The sequence below is a fragment of the Silurus meridionalis genome, chromosome 15 (genome assembly GCF_014805685.1).
Source record: "Silurus meridionalis isolate SWU-2019-XX chromosome 15, ASM1480568v1, whole genome shotgun sequence".
In the NCBI taxonomy this organism is placed as follows: domain Eukaryota; kingdom Metazoa; phylum Chordata; class Actinopteri; order Siluriformes; family Siluridae; genus Silurus; species Silurus meridionalis.
This window is the reverse complement of record NC_060898.1, coordinates 2,490,001-2,504,581: the sequence shown is the minus strand read 5'-3', so window position 1 is coordinate 2,504,581 and position 14,581 is coordinate 2,490,001. Positions and strand designations below refer to the sequence as shown.

The following is a 14,581-nucleotide window of genomic DNA, read 5'->3' as shown; positions in this document are numbered from 1 at the left end:
CTTTCTAAGCTGAGGTACCAGGAACTCCCGGAGAAGATTTGTCTGTGAGCTGGAGCTTGATGTAATGTGTGGTCTGTAGTGGAAAAATAACATTGCAGCAGTGTCCGTTGCATGTCTTCAGTACCGTACCGCTCAGAACTGGACCTAGAACCTTAAATGGAGTAAATGGATCCAGTTAAAAAAAAAAAAAAAGCTGCATCTTCTGTACTCTTCACTGTTTTGCTATATTTTTGTCTCACAGTGAGTCACTTCTGTGCTGCACTGCAGAACATAATAGTTCTGGTTCCTGGTGAGCAGTAGTTCTTAGTCAGGAGACTTTTGAACTGTTCGGTTCCTGAAAAGGCTTGAAACATGCTTTAGCCACACCTTTTATCCCTGAGACTGACTGGCGCATGGACCTTCTTCACATTGCCTGACAGGTCCATAGGCCACACCTCCTTCACAGGGGCTTACATACAAAGGCCACACCTTTTTCTCCTTCACTGGGAATGGCCTCATTTAAGCAACTCCTTTGCAGTGACTGACAGATACAAAGGCCACACCTCCTTCACATTTATTGGTATTTATACACATTTAAGCCACACCCCTTCACTTCCCCTGATTGGTGTATAGGCCACACCTTCTTTACCGGAATTGATATACAAAGGCCACACCTCCTGCAACTTTACTGGGCCCATAGGCCACACCTTCTTTAAGGGACTGACATATAAGGTCCCCACCTTCTTCACTTTTATTGGGATTGATGCACAATTAGGCCACACCTCCTTCACTTTCCCTGATAGGCTTATAAGCCACATCACAGGGACAGATATACAAAGGCCACACCTCCTGCACCTTTACTGGGCCCATAGGCCACACCCACTTTACAGGGACTGATATTCAAAGGCCACAACTCCTCCACCTTCACTGGGACTGGTGCACAGTTAAGCCAAGTCTCTTTCATGTTGCCTGACATGCTCATAGGCCACACCTTCTTTACAGGAACTGGCATACAAAGGCTACACCTCCTTCATCTCAACTGATGCACATTTAGGCCACACCTCCTTGACTTTGCCATACAGGCCCATAAATTAAGCTCCCTTTATTGGGACTGACAGACATGAAGGCCACACCTTCTTTCCTGGGATTGATGCACATTTAAGCCACACCTCCTTCCTTGGGATTGATGCACCTTCATGTTCCACCTCTTGTAGAAATAAACTTGGCCATGCCTCCTTATCCTGATTGGCAGGAATCTTCCAGAGGCAATGAGTGTGTTAATGTGAATAAACACTGAGACAGAGACGTTGATCAATTAAAACCATCGATTCTTCACACCCCGGAACTTCACCGATTATAAATCCACCACCGAGACGTTTTTATTTTCTTTCTTTCTCTTACTGTAATTAGCTGCTGTTTGTTTCGGTGGAGCAGCACGTTCTATTTTTACCGCCGGGCAACAGACTGAACTCGCACTCTGAGACGAGCTGCGAGTCTTTGTGCAGGAGACTTTACAGCGCACTTCAGCGTCGTATAAGCCTTGTAAAGTCGAGGTCTAGAGTTCAGTGGGACGCCATAAATGCCTGCGAGCTCTCACTGCTTCTCCGGTGCACTCGGACGGACAGTCTGGGGCTTAACAGCACACATGGTGTCCTTTCAGACAAATACACACAGTAGTAATGCCTCAGAGGGGACGGGGGGATGGGGTTTTCTTTTATTAGAATTGACTATATATATATATATATATATATATATATATATATATATATATATATATATATATATATATATATATATATAATAGCCGAATTCTAACATATACACACACCTGAGCAGGTAAAGGTTAGGGGTCATGTGTTCAAGGCCCCAGCAATGACGTCTTGCTGAGATTTAAACTCAACCTCATCTGATCAAATCCAACTCCTTATCCACTGAGCTATCTCTGACTTATTTCTACAAAAATTTGGCTACATGGTCTTCTTCTCCCCCAATGTCTCTGCCTCACTTCTCCTGCCCTGAGGTCGTACCCGAGACGGTCAGCTCCAGGATCTTTTTGCTGCAGCGGGACTGCAGTTCGCGCATCAACTCTGCAGCGCTGACGCATGTCCGCAGGCTCAAACTGCTTCGCTCTGCTTTCGGAGCCCATGTATACTATACGAGGGAGTAATTATATGAGGTAATTATATGTTGGCTTCTGAGAACATAAAAGTCCTGTGGTAATTTTTTTTCTTTTTGAAACGACTGCTTTCACGTGCCTGCGATTCAGTACACAGGCGGTTATTGTGAAGCCAGAGGTTCAGGGAGAAAACCAGAGGCCCGGTAGTGTGGGCCACGGACAAATCATGCCTCTGTGATGCTGATTTTATTTGTGGTTACTTCAGAAGCTGCTTCTGACGTCATGCACTATAGCAAACGCTTTTTAGAAAAAATGATATTTACATACTGTATATACACAAGCTTGTAGGTCACGTGATATGGTTTGCTGCTCTTTAAACTTTGCTTGTGTGTGTGTTAGATGCTTTGACTTCCCGGGTCTTCATGCCTGTATACCACACTGACATGACTCAGTGTCTCTTGCTATCTTTGTTCACGTTGATCCTGTTTGAGATTCACTAGAATTTTTAGGACAGAATGAACAGGTTTGGGGGGGATGCGGGGTTGTGGTTGTAAATCGGCTGGATGGCTGAACAATGAACAATCTGGAGATTTGTCCTGTACCAGCACTCCTTAAACAGTTTTATTCCTCTTCATACTGAAGCCAACAATACAGTGGTCCCCAGGAACTAAAGTACCATAGGGGCTGCGGGGTTGCGTAAAAAATTCCGGATTTTCAGGAACTCGAATGGGTTACGTTCTAAAACCACTGCGAGTTCCGGAAATCTGTGAAATTTTGACGCACCTCCGCAGCCCCTATAGTACTTTAGTGAATTCATCTAGACATTATGTCACTTTAAAACAATAACCTGTTTTATAAAACGTTATAAAATTTGTGAGTGAAAACAGTTTAAAATGTAATTCCTAACATTTGGTTCCTCTGCGGATTCCCACGAATTTGAAGATAATCCGCAACTTGCTGTTCGTCCGGTTCCGAATGAGAACCCACAAATTTTCAGAATCGCTGAGTTGACTGTACACTTATTGTTCACTAGGGGTGTAATGATTTAGTTGTTCGTACCCGAACCGTTTCGATACAGGACTTTCGATACGATGTACACGTTTACCGAATGGAATTCTTGTTTTACAGTAAAACAATTAGTTTTACTTGATTTGTGCTCACGTGTGCTTTACAAAACGTGTTTCCTCTTCCGATCCAGTAGCGCAGTGTCACTGTCTGACGATATATATATTCTGCGTTAATATAAAGTTCCTCATTTTTTTGTTTTGCACTTCTTTCCCCAAATTGTAGCAACATTGACCCGAACCGCGACTTAAAAACCGAGGTACGTACAGAAACGTTATTATTTTATAAAACATTTTTTAAAACAAAGACCAGAGTATTCGGATCTGAATACTTAGTGTTATTTAATACTCTTCCAGTGCATCGATCTGATTTGCATGTACACATAAAACTACACACGTTTGATGATGTAATTAATATGTATATTAAAAAAAAGAGCAATGAACAAAAAATGGTTTCACCAAAAAATAGAACTATTCGTACTGTGTTGCTATGAGGCCTCTATGCTTTGTTCCTCTCTGATACATTCCTCTCAGCCATTCATCTTCAGTTCCTTGAATTCCGAGGACGGCTGATGGATTGCCAAACACTTCTATTTTTGGTTCATCTAAGCACAAAACACTGTGAACATCTCATTCCACAATGAGTCTCCATTCGCTGTTATAATAAGCTCCACTGTTCTGGGAAGATGTTCCGCTAGATTGTCTGGAGAGGAATTCCTCATTCAGCTACAAGAGTGTTAGTACAGTGATGTAGGTGAGGTGAGGAGGCCTGGATGCAGTCAGCATTCACATTCATCTTGTTTTATAGGGTTGGAGCTTTTTAGCAGAAGATCTTTCACTCCTTCCCATGTAAAGCAGATTTTCATGGAGCTGGATCTGAGCATCGTCATGCTGGAACAGGTTTGGGTCTGCTAGTTTAAGTGAAGGAAAAATTTCATGGAAAGACGTCCTGTAACTGTGTTCCTCCTACTTTGCTTAACAGTTTGGAGAAGATCCACATGCCTGGAAATGTCAGGTGTCCCAATACTTTTGCTATACAGTGTAGGTTTAGTGTAGGTTTCATCACATCATTTGGTTGCGCCATTAAAATGCAAGATGATGAATCTCGGTCTGCATCCCATATTTCTCAGATCGTCTCTCTGATGTCTGGCCGTCTCTGTCCAGCTGATTGCTCTCGATTATTACAGTAAATTCGCAAACTATGAAAAGTCAAATTACTAACATTTTTCATCTTATTTTTTAGATGGAACTTTGTCTCGACGCTCACCGAAATGAGCAAATCTCTCAAATATTCCAGCTCCTTGGCTCACATTTATCTTCTCATTATCTGGTGTTGTGAAAGTCACCATGATCTGTTTTTCCTGAGAAAGTCTGCGTTGTTTCCTAACCATGTTATAGAAGTGAGTTACCTCATTTTTCATGAGACCGGATTTCACAACTCCGATTGCGTTATTTTCTTATTTTCGAGACACATAGGGGAGTTGGACACCACACACTTCACTGTCTCTCCCTTTTATGGAATTTGGAAAAGTTTCTATCAAGTCTGCTGCTGTAGGTGGTCACCCCTCTCTCTCTCTCTCTCTCTCTCTCTCTCTCTCTCTCTCTTTCTCTCACTCACTCTCTCCGAGTCTGTCTCACTCTGTCTCTCTCTCTGTCCCTCTCTCTCTCTCTCTCTCTGTCTGTCTATTTCTCTCTCTCTCTTTCTCACTCTGTCTCTCTCTCTCTCTCTCTCTCTGAGTCTGTCTGTTTCTCTCTCTTTCTCTCTTTCTCACTCTGTCTCTCTCTCTCTCTCTCTCTCTCTGAGTCTGTCTGTTTCTCTCTCTCTCTCTCTCTCTTCCTCCTCTGAGTCTCTCTCTCTCTCTCTCTCTCTCTCTCTCCGAGTCTGTCTCACTCTGTCTCTCTCTCTCTTTCTCTCTCCAAATCTTTGTTTTCTCTCTCTCTCTCTCTCTCTCTCTCTCTTTCTCTCCCTGAGTCTGTCTTACTCTGTCTCTGTCTGTCTGAGTCTCTCTCTCTATCTCTCTGTCTCACTCTGTCTCTATCCGTCTCTCTCTCTTTCGCTCATTCTCTGTCTCACGCTGTCTCTCACTATTGCTTTCTGTTGCTCTCTCTGTTTCTCTCAGTCTCACATTGTCGCTTTCTCTCTCTCTCTCTCTCTCTCTCTTTCTCAGTCTCACTCTGTCTCTATCTCTGTCTCTCTTTGAGTCACTCTTTCTATCTCTCTTCATCTTGATGAACCTCCCTGTTCTCTCACACTCTCACACACATATCACTTCTGCAGAGGAACAAGTCTGTCACCTCCAGGAGCTTCAGCAGCGCCTTGTGAACGTTACTGCACTTCTGTCAGCGCTACACCCACTTCCTGTTCATCATACAATCCATTTCCCATCTACAAATAAACCAGCAGCATTTTATTCTTCATCAGCATTTACATCAACACCACCTGCCTTACGCTGTGCAGGTCCTCATCGTGCTCCAGATGCAGCTCAGCTCCAGACTTCAGTCCTGTAGATTGTGATGTGCAGCTTCCATGGATCTGATATTATTCTTGCTTATTTGATTTATTCCCTCATTTATTCCTTTTTCATATGATATTTTTTATTTCTATTAATATTTTTATGAGTAGTAGTAGTAATAAAGATATTAGTATTATTGTTTTAATTATTCTAATTTATTTTTAATTATTTATTCATTGTAGTTATTATATATTTTTTATTCTTTATTCCTTTTTAAAATTATTTTCATTAATATATATTTTTAATAACATTTTAGGTTTTTTATGTTATTTTCTTTATTCACTTCAAATTATTAATTATTTATCTTTATTTATTATTATTATTTATTTTTTATTTTGTATTTTAAATTACTCTTATTTTTTTTATTATTGCTATTTCCATTCTTTTTTTTTTTTGGCTCATTTATCTATTGTTGAAATATATATATATATTATTTATTCATTATTTTTGCTTAAAAATTATACTGTGTTTTGATGAGCCAGAATTCTCATAATTTTATAATCATATGTCCATATTTCCTGTCCCTCCTCTCTGCTCGGTGTGATCTGAGCTCAGCCTCTCGCTGTTCCCTGAATGTCACTGCTTTCTCACAAATCCTCTGTGGCTTTATGGCCAAGTAAACGCTTCCCAGAAGATGTTCCCAAATCCACATTTACTCTCGAACCACAACATGTTTCCGCTCAAACCCAACACACAACTCGAGCGTGTTTAAGCAGGAACACCACAATGAGCTCTTCAAAGATGATCTGTGCAGTCCTGTGCTTCTACACATCATCATGAAGGACCCAAAATGGCACATGACCCCTTGGGAGCTGTTTGAGGTTCTAATAAGGGTGTGGTGGTATGAAGGAGGGACTGTGGGTTAGTAAAAACGTCTTGTACATTCAGATGGGAAATTCCCAAATCCGTATCCTGAATATTCTCAAACCTGCTTCTGGAGGTGTGTAAGATCAGAGGGGGTTCAGTCCTGAGAACGGCGGCGTCGTCGTCTCTGGAGTCTGAAATGTCTCGATCATCGTCATTATCGTCGTTATCTTCCGCCTCCGTTACAGACTGGCACACAATACCACGTCCGTACCGCCTCCAGTCATGCTGCCCATACACACACACACACACACACACAACAGCACTTCTGTTCCACCCCCAGTCACTCACTCGCTACGAGCACAAGATGTTCTCTAATACACTCCATCACCCTACTGTACACACACACACATATAAAACATTAACACACATGGCAGGATGCGATGGAGAATGCGACGTCATGTGGCTAATACATGAATAATGAATCGTGTGTGTGGGGATTTACATTCACAATTACAACCTCACACACTACACGTCAATAAAATAACAATATAAATATTTTAAACCATGTAAAGCAGATCTTCATGGAGCTGGCTTTGTGCACAGGAGCATTGTCATCCTGCACCAGGTTCTCCTAATTGAAGTAAAGGGAAAATCTCATGCTCCAGCATCTGAAGACGTCTGATACCATTGTGTGGCTCCACCTTTGCTAACAGTTTGGAAAAGAACCCCCTCAGGGTGGAATAGTCCGGTGTACCAATACTTCTGATGTTCTTATTTTACTCAGAGTGGATACTGTTTACAAGTGTAGGGGGCTACACCTGTACTGGTCATGGATGTGTGGCCCATAGTGTTTGTGGCACATCTACAAGGTCAGCTGGAATCACGAGACGCACGTATGTCAAGGTCAGAGGGAAAACACAGAGGAGAAATATAGATTGGCTGATGCACAAAAGAAAGAATGAATGAAGGTTGTTTAAAAGAGAGAGAGCAGCACCGTTTAGACAATACATCTCAACACAGAAAGGTGGAACGAGAATAGACTATATGTGGAATAGACTACTGGGGACAGCAAAAGTGGGGACTTTTAAAGTATTCTGTAAATCCTAAGTAGTGACCCTGAAGAGTTGATCGATTACATGACGCATGACCCCCATGAATGGGTAAGTGTGGACAATTTTCCCATTCTTTCGTAAAACAAATAAACAAGGGATCTTATTTGATGTCATTTGATGTGAAATGTCCTGCTTTATTCTGGTCAGGTCAGATAGTTTCAGGTAGTTCTGGTTTGGGTCATACAAGTCCATTTTGGGTAGTTCTGGATTGTGTCAGGTAGTTCCATGTCAGGTAGTTTCTGATTAGACAGGTATTTCTCTGTCAGGTAGTTCCACATTGGATAGTCCTGGATTGGGTAGTTCTGGTATTACCAGTGTTCACCAGATGGGGGCAGCAGTTTATACTCTCTGTACTCTGGTCTATATCCTAAAACAATTACAAAAAAAAAAAAAAAATGATATTAAAATGAGTAGAATAATAATAATAAAAAATAGCATATATCAAGAAAATATGAATATAGAAACAATTTTATGATTTTATATATATTTTAGGCAACAAAGATGGGCAAATTTAAATAAATAATTTGATATTTTATAATCACTTTGCTACCAGGATTAGATGCGACATTTATTTCTTTGTTTATTGTAGGGTTATTAGTACAGCCCCGGAATGACCCTCATAATACAGTCAGACGTCTGGAGTACCCTTTGTACCCTGTGATCTGGAGTTTTATTTATGGTTCTGTTGTTATTTCTTGTGTCATTGACCCGCTGTTTCGAACCGAACAACAGCAACAAGAGAGAGAGAGAGAGAGAGAGAGAGAGAGAGAGAATTTAGAGGAAAAACCCCGCATCAGGTTTATATAATAAATGCTGAGCTCCGGCTCCATAGCGCAGTGTCTGATCTATTATATATTTATGTATTATATATATATTTATATTTATATGGATATAAAATCACTTATCGTTGATAACTTTTGCAACTTTACCAGAATGTAACCTTTAAAGCCTGATGTCGCCGCTTGTGAGCTACTTGATCTCCTGTTTGCGCAACCCGATCGCTTTTTTTTTTTCTTAAGCGACAGGGTGTCTAGACAACCACGTGACCGGGCAGGAGGGGGGGCGCCAATGCCCACTAGAGAGAGAGAGAGAGAGAGAGAGAGAGAGAGAGAAGGCGCTTGGGCTCCTCTGTTCATTCCCGGTTCCTGGAGCGCACCGACCGCATCGTCGCGTCTTTATTCGCGGCTCGGAAACTTTACGCACGGCGCTCTTTTCGCTCCACTGCTTCCCAGCGAGATCATAATTTTCGGGATACATTGTGCGCCCTGACCGGATATTTATCTGCTACATTATTATTCCTGTGCGCGCCTTTAAAGTCGGCTTGTTTTCTTTTTTTGCGTTTCTTTTCTTCCTTTCGCGACTCAGACGTGCGTGGATTACTCGAGCCTTCCCAGACCTCCTTTTCTCCTTCATTCAGCTCCTGCTATACGGATCTCGGAACCTTTAAGACACTAAATGCTCCAGACACACAGCCATGCTGGACTCCAACGTTAGGTCTTCACATGGACCGTGTTGGTGGAGGAGACCAGAAAGACGCCCGGACCGCAGGTTGTAGACTCGGATCGGGGATGGTGTGCGGATTTACGATGCAGAGACACCGGAGCGAGTTCAGTGTCTAACGGAAGTTTTTTGGGATATTTTGTGTCAATATTATTATTATTAATAATAATATTATTGCACCGACAGAACAGATTGGGTTTATCGCCTCCAGGATCGGCTGTGTTTTATTTTATTTAATTTTATTTTAAATCTGCTGCCTAGTTTGGTGGGTGGAAAACCGAATTGAAAGACTGGCGTATGGTACTGATTGCCTTTGCTGCCCACAGCTTTGGCACCGTCTCTCGGACTGCGCGGCGCCTCCTGGCCTCGGATCCCGGGACCTACTTCATGATTTGCGGACGCCATGCTCGCTCTTTAGCCGGGAGACCTTCTGCTCGTCGTCGCGCATGTTCAGGACCAGACGGTCGGGGCTCGTCCGGCGACTCTGGAGGAGCCGCGCGCCCGTCGACGTCGACGGGGAGGAGGCAGCGGCAGACGCCGGGACGCACGGCGCGGGAGGAAGCGGAAGAGGAAACGGAGGCTTGTGCATGGGCAAAGCGACCAAGGCCGTCGGTAAGGCCGGCGGTGGGAGCGTGGGCTCGGGCGCGGAGGCCGAACTGAAGGCGCTCACGCACTCGGTGCTGAAGAAGATCAAGGAGAAGCAGCTGGAGGTGCTGCTGCAGGCCGTGGAGTCGAAGGGCGGAGCGCGTAGCCCGTGCCTCATGCTGCCCGGCCGAGTGGACGCGTCCTCGCTCCCGCTGCTGCTCTTCAAGGTTTTCCGCTGGCCAGACCTACGACACTGGTCGCAGCTGAAACGGTTACCGTGCTGTGAATCCTACGGGAAGATCAACCCGGAGCTGGTGTGCTGCAACCCGCACCACATGAGCCGCCTGTGCGAGCCCGGTAAGACCTGCAGCTCACGTGGACCTGCACCTCACACACCAATATAATGAGATTCTACACGTTAGATCTTTCTGTAGAATCTCACACACACACACTGGTCTTATTGGTGGACCAATCAAGTGGTGTTCAAAAATAAAGTATCTGATACTAAATGATAGAATAACGGTCTAATGTCCATTCATACACCAACTAGAAGATTTTCAAATTCATTGTTTAAATGTAAAGACAATAGAAAATGATTGATCATGTCAAACATCTGGTCGAAGACAAAGTCTCCCAGTCTGACCATCAGCTCAACAAGACCATACACATCAAACCCCGACTCTACAACAGTGTAACCAGCGCTAGTAACACCTTCAGGTCCTTCAGGAGCATGTTCACTGCAACCTGGAGCCCAGTGTGCACAATTACTAGCTCATTCAAAGAACATTGACCAGTTGTGGTTGCACCCATGTGCTTGTTCTCTTAATACATTGTGATGCAGATTTTTTTCCATCTAAATAAAGAATTTTAAGGATATTAACATCGACACGTTTATATCATTTGCTAGGTTTTCTGTAAAACTTGTTACGGTGTAACAAACGTCCTCCATGCCAGTGTGTGTAGGTGTACCATGGAGGCTTCCATGACCTGGGGATGTTGGAACCCCGTAAACCAACCTTTTCTGAATTCGAGTTCATTTATTATTACAATTTTATCTAATCGAAGGACGTTTTGTCCGTGCAGTCTTTATGGTACTGTCCAAAGACTGCTTGTTCCTTAAGAAACACTTCATAGGATATCTGGGGAACATCTCAGAATATATGCGATCTTGTGTATCAGCTTTGAATATATTGAATAAAGTTGTTCTAAAGATTATGACAGTGACGAGTTTTAGGAGAACATTTTTGCAACACACTTCTTCTAAACTTCCTCATAAAGTTCAGTTTTCCGAGCAGGAAAACTCCGATTTCTCTGTGTGTTATTCTGCAGTTAGGGATTTTATTCCTGAATACTTGTGTCTCTGTTTGTATGAACATCGATTAATGTTCAACTGGTCTGAAGGCCTCGTTTTTTGGCAATCACATGCTCTGTCCCCCCCCCCTCTCTCTGTCTCTCTCTCTATCTGTCTGTCTGTCTGTGTGTCTGAGTCTGGCGCCGGGCGGCTCTGTGTTTATCTACGCACTTCACTTGTGCACTATCAGGGCAGATCCCCCCTCCTCCAGTCCCCTAGCTGTCTCCTACTCTCTCTCTCTCTCTCTCTCTCTCTCTCTCTCTCTCTTTCACCATAAGACAAACAAGTTTTTTCCACCCTAAAAAAATGCCAACTGTTATCATGAGCCTCTATCTAAACCCTGCTTGTTTTTCATGCTCTTCTTCTCCACTTTTTTCTTTCTCCAGAATCCCCTCCTCCTCCGTACTCACGCTATCCAGTGGACTTACTGAAGTCACCCGGTAAGTTATTTATTTCTTTTGCCGTGCTGACGTTTTTTTCCTGTTCGTTCAGGTTGGTTCCTTCGCTCAAAGACGATCCATTCCGATCCGATCGCCTGAGCACCAAGCCCATGCGCTTTGTATCCGATCAATAGATATTGCTATTTACATTCATACACATGTATCCTGTTCATACATCCGCGCAGCTAACGGGTCGAGGGGCATTGCTTAGTGGCAGCTTAGTGTGGCTGGGATTTGAACTCACAACCTTGAGATTTAAAGTCCAATACCTTGACCGCTAAGTTAGCACCTCCCCCTGGCACACCTTCATTCCATGCCTGGTAGCACCACTGTGTTTTTTTTTAAGCCCCCTGAGCAAGGCCCCTAACCCTCAGTACCCCTGGGGCGCTGTATCACAGCATCCGGCTTCCTCACATCGCTGGGATGTATAAGTAAAGAATTTCAGGGTGACAAGTGTAAAGCACCGCCATCCTGGGAGGGATTGGAACTCACAGCCTTTCGGGTGTGCGAGCGTGACCGCAGAGCTGCCGCTGGACCCCTGCTGATTATAGTTATCCGACACGCTGTCATTTTCCATGTACTCAGAGCCTGATAAAGAACGCAGCTTTCAGCGTTCGTAAATATATTCCCCGGGGTTTCTTACATTATGTGGCCATGAGGCTATGAGAAGAGAGGCGCGAGTGTGTGTGTGTGTGTGTGTGTGTGTGTGTGTGTAACGTGATGCAGATTCTAAGCGATGTGTTTTGATTTACGACGGACAGAAAGCAGTGGCTCTGCCAGTCGTCTGTAATAGAATGGCGCGAGGCCAAGACCTAAACCCTCTCTGACCCCGGCACCAGAGCGGGGGGTGAGGGTGAGGGGGGAGGTTGTTAAGGGGTGTTGGAGAGAAGGGTGGGGGTGTAGAGGCAGGGGATTTGCGTCTACATGCACTTTTGGCGGCTCTGATAAAGAATAACGGCTCCATCAGGGACATGGTGCTGGGAGGGAAGGGGGCAACAGAGGGAGGGGTAAAGTGGGGGAGAACAAGTGGGTTATATAGCGGAAGAGGCTGAGAGATCCGAGGAGACGTGTTTTATCTGCTGAATTAATTGGAGGGTTTGAATGCGTCTGCACACAGCTTCTTTTTTCGTCTCCCATGTTCATTCGGTGAGGATCAAAAAGGACCTCAGGCACAGAGGTTCCACATCTGGGGCAAAACGAGAGCATCTTTGACCATGAGGAAGTTTAGCGTGATGTTCGAAAGTGCGTAAAATATTTATTTTTGCAGTGTAGAGCAAAAAAACGGCACCCAAATACCCACATTTTGGAGAAATTTCGAAACTACCAGCTAAGATGAAGTTAGAACATCTGTTTCCTGTAAAAGCAAATCCTGATACGTTTTATTTCGCTGATTCAACAGCTAGACGTGTTTATTTCAATAATTTAAAGTATTAAGCTTTTTTTAATCCAGTTATAGATACTTTTTGTGGAATACGACTGACACTGAAGACTCCTTCCTTTTATGAACAAATCCGACATGCTGTAGACCGGAGATTAAAACATCGCTACTAAGCTCATCTCTCGTCCAATCAGAGCAGAGGATTAAACAGAGGTGTGATGTAATGCAGCGTTTCTCCTCATGCAGCATCACACACACACGAACCGAATCGAACATCGAACAAGTGAATGTCAGAAGCTCTTCAGGACAAGATCGGAGAATAAAGAGCGCTCGCTTCTTCTCTTTTTTCTCTCTTTTTTAATTTTCCCTAGAACAAAAAAAAAAAACTGATTTCAAAGGCAGAAACTCCTCCATCGTTCGCTTCTTTCTTTTCCTTTATAAAAAACTGCGTTGTTCAGAGTTTACATAAAAAGGTGTGTAATTATTCGGCGCCGGCCTCTGCGTCATTCACTTCAGCATGACTCATAACTTTACTGAACCAGATTTTTGGGTTTGTGTGGGAATGTGTGTGTGTGTGTGTGTGTGTGTGTGTGTGTGTGTGTGTGTGTGTGTATGTGTGTGTCTCTGTGCACTAAATGAAGGGACGGAGAGAACTTTCATTTGAGCAGAAAACCTTTTTTAATAGATTAATCCATTAACTATGACAGAGAGAGAGAGAGAGAGAGAGAGAGAGAGAGAGAGAAAGGAAAAATAAAAGATATGACATAAAGAGAGCTGAGAGAGAATGATGGAGAGACAGAGAATAAATAAATGAGAGTGATATAAAAGAGCTGAAAGAAGGAGAGGGAGAAAGCGAATGAAAGACTGATAGAGAGTGATATAAACTCAGAGAATGATAATGAGAGAATGAGAGACTGATAGAGAGAAAGATGAAGAGACAGAGAGAATGAAAGCGTAAGAGAATGAATGATAGACTGAAAGAGAGTGATATAAAGAGAGCTGAAAGTGAGAATGATGGAGAGAGAGAGCAAATGAAAGACTGATAGAGTGATATAAACTCAGAGAATGATTAATGAGAGAATGAGAGACTGATAGAGAGAAAGATGAAGAGACAGAGAGAATGAAAGCGTAAGAGAATGAATGATAGACTGAAAGAGAGTGATATAAAGAGAGCTGAAAGTGAGAATGATGGAGAGAGAGAGCAAATGAAAGACTGATAGAGAGTGATATAAACTGAGAGAATGAAAATGAGGAAATGATGAAGAGACAGAGAATAAAGGAGTAAGAGACTGATAAAGAGAGAGTGATATAAAAAGAATGATGGAGAGAGAGAGTGATATAAAGAGAGTGATGGAAAGAGATAATGAGAGACTGATAGAGAGAGCATGAAAGTCAGAGAGAGAGAGAGAGAGTGATATAAAGAGAGCTGAAAGAGAGAGTCAATGATCATGCAGAGAGGAAGTCATTTGTCGCCCCAGCTGTGTTTCTATGAAGACACGTGCATGCGTGTGTGTGTGTGTGTGTGTGTGTGTGTGTGTGTTCTAGAGCCAGTGATATTAATAGGACAAAAGAGGCCAACTGCGCTTCATTTATTCGAGCTGCCTCTTTTGTTATCGCTTTGTCTTCCTCGTCACTGACCCAAGACACACTTTCATACGTCTCGTCTGCGCTTTGGCTCTTCTACTCTCCTCTCATACATGCACACACACACACACACACACACACACACACACACA

At 43.2% G+C, this 14,581-nt stretch overlaps 1 protein-coding gene across 1 annotated transcript in view; it reads left to right on the top strand.

Moving 5' to 3' along the window:
* The first annotated feature begins 8,667 nt into the window (after positions 1-8,667).
* Positions 8,668-14,581, top strand: part of smad7 (SMAD family member 7) — a 20,528-nt gene continuing 14,614 nt past the window's right edge. The window contains exons 1-2 of the mRNA XM_046867741.1: positions 8,668-10,033; positions 11,414-11,467. Coding sequence (XP_046723697.1) covers positions 9,538-10,033; positions 11,414-11,467 — 550 coding nt within the window. The 5' untranslated portion in view covers positions 8,668-9,537. The remainder of the gene's footprint in view (positions 10,034-11,413; positions 11,468-14,581) is intronic.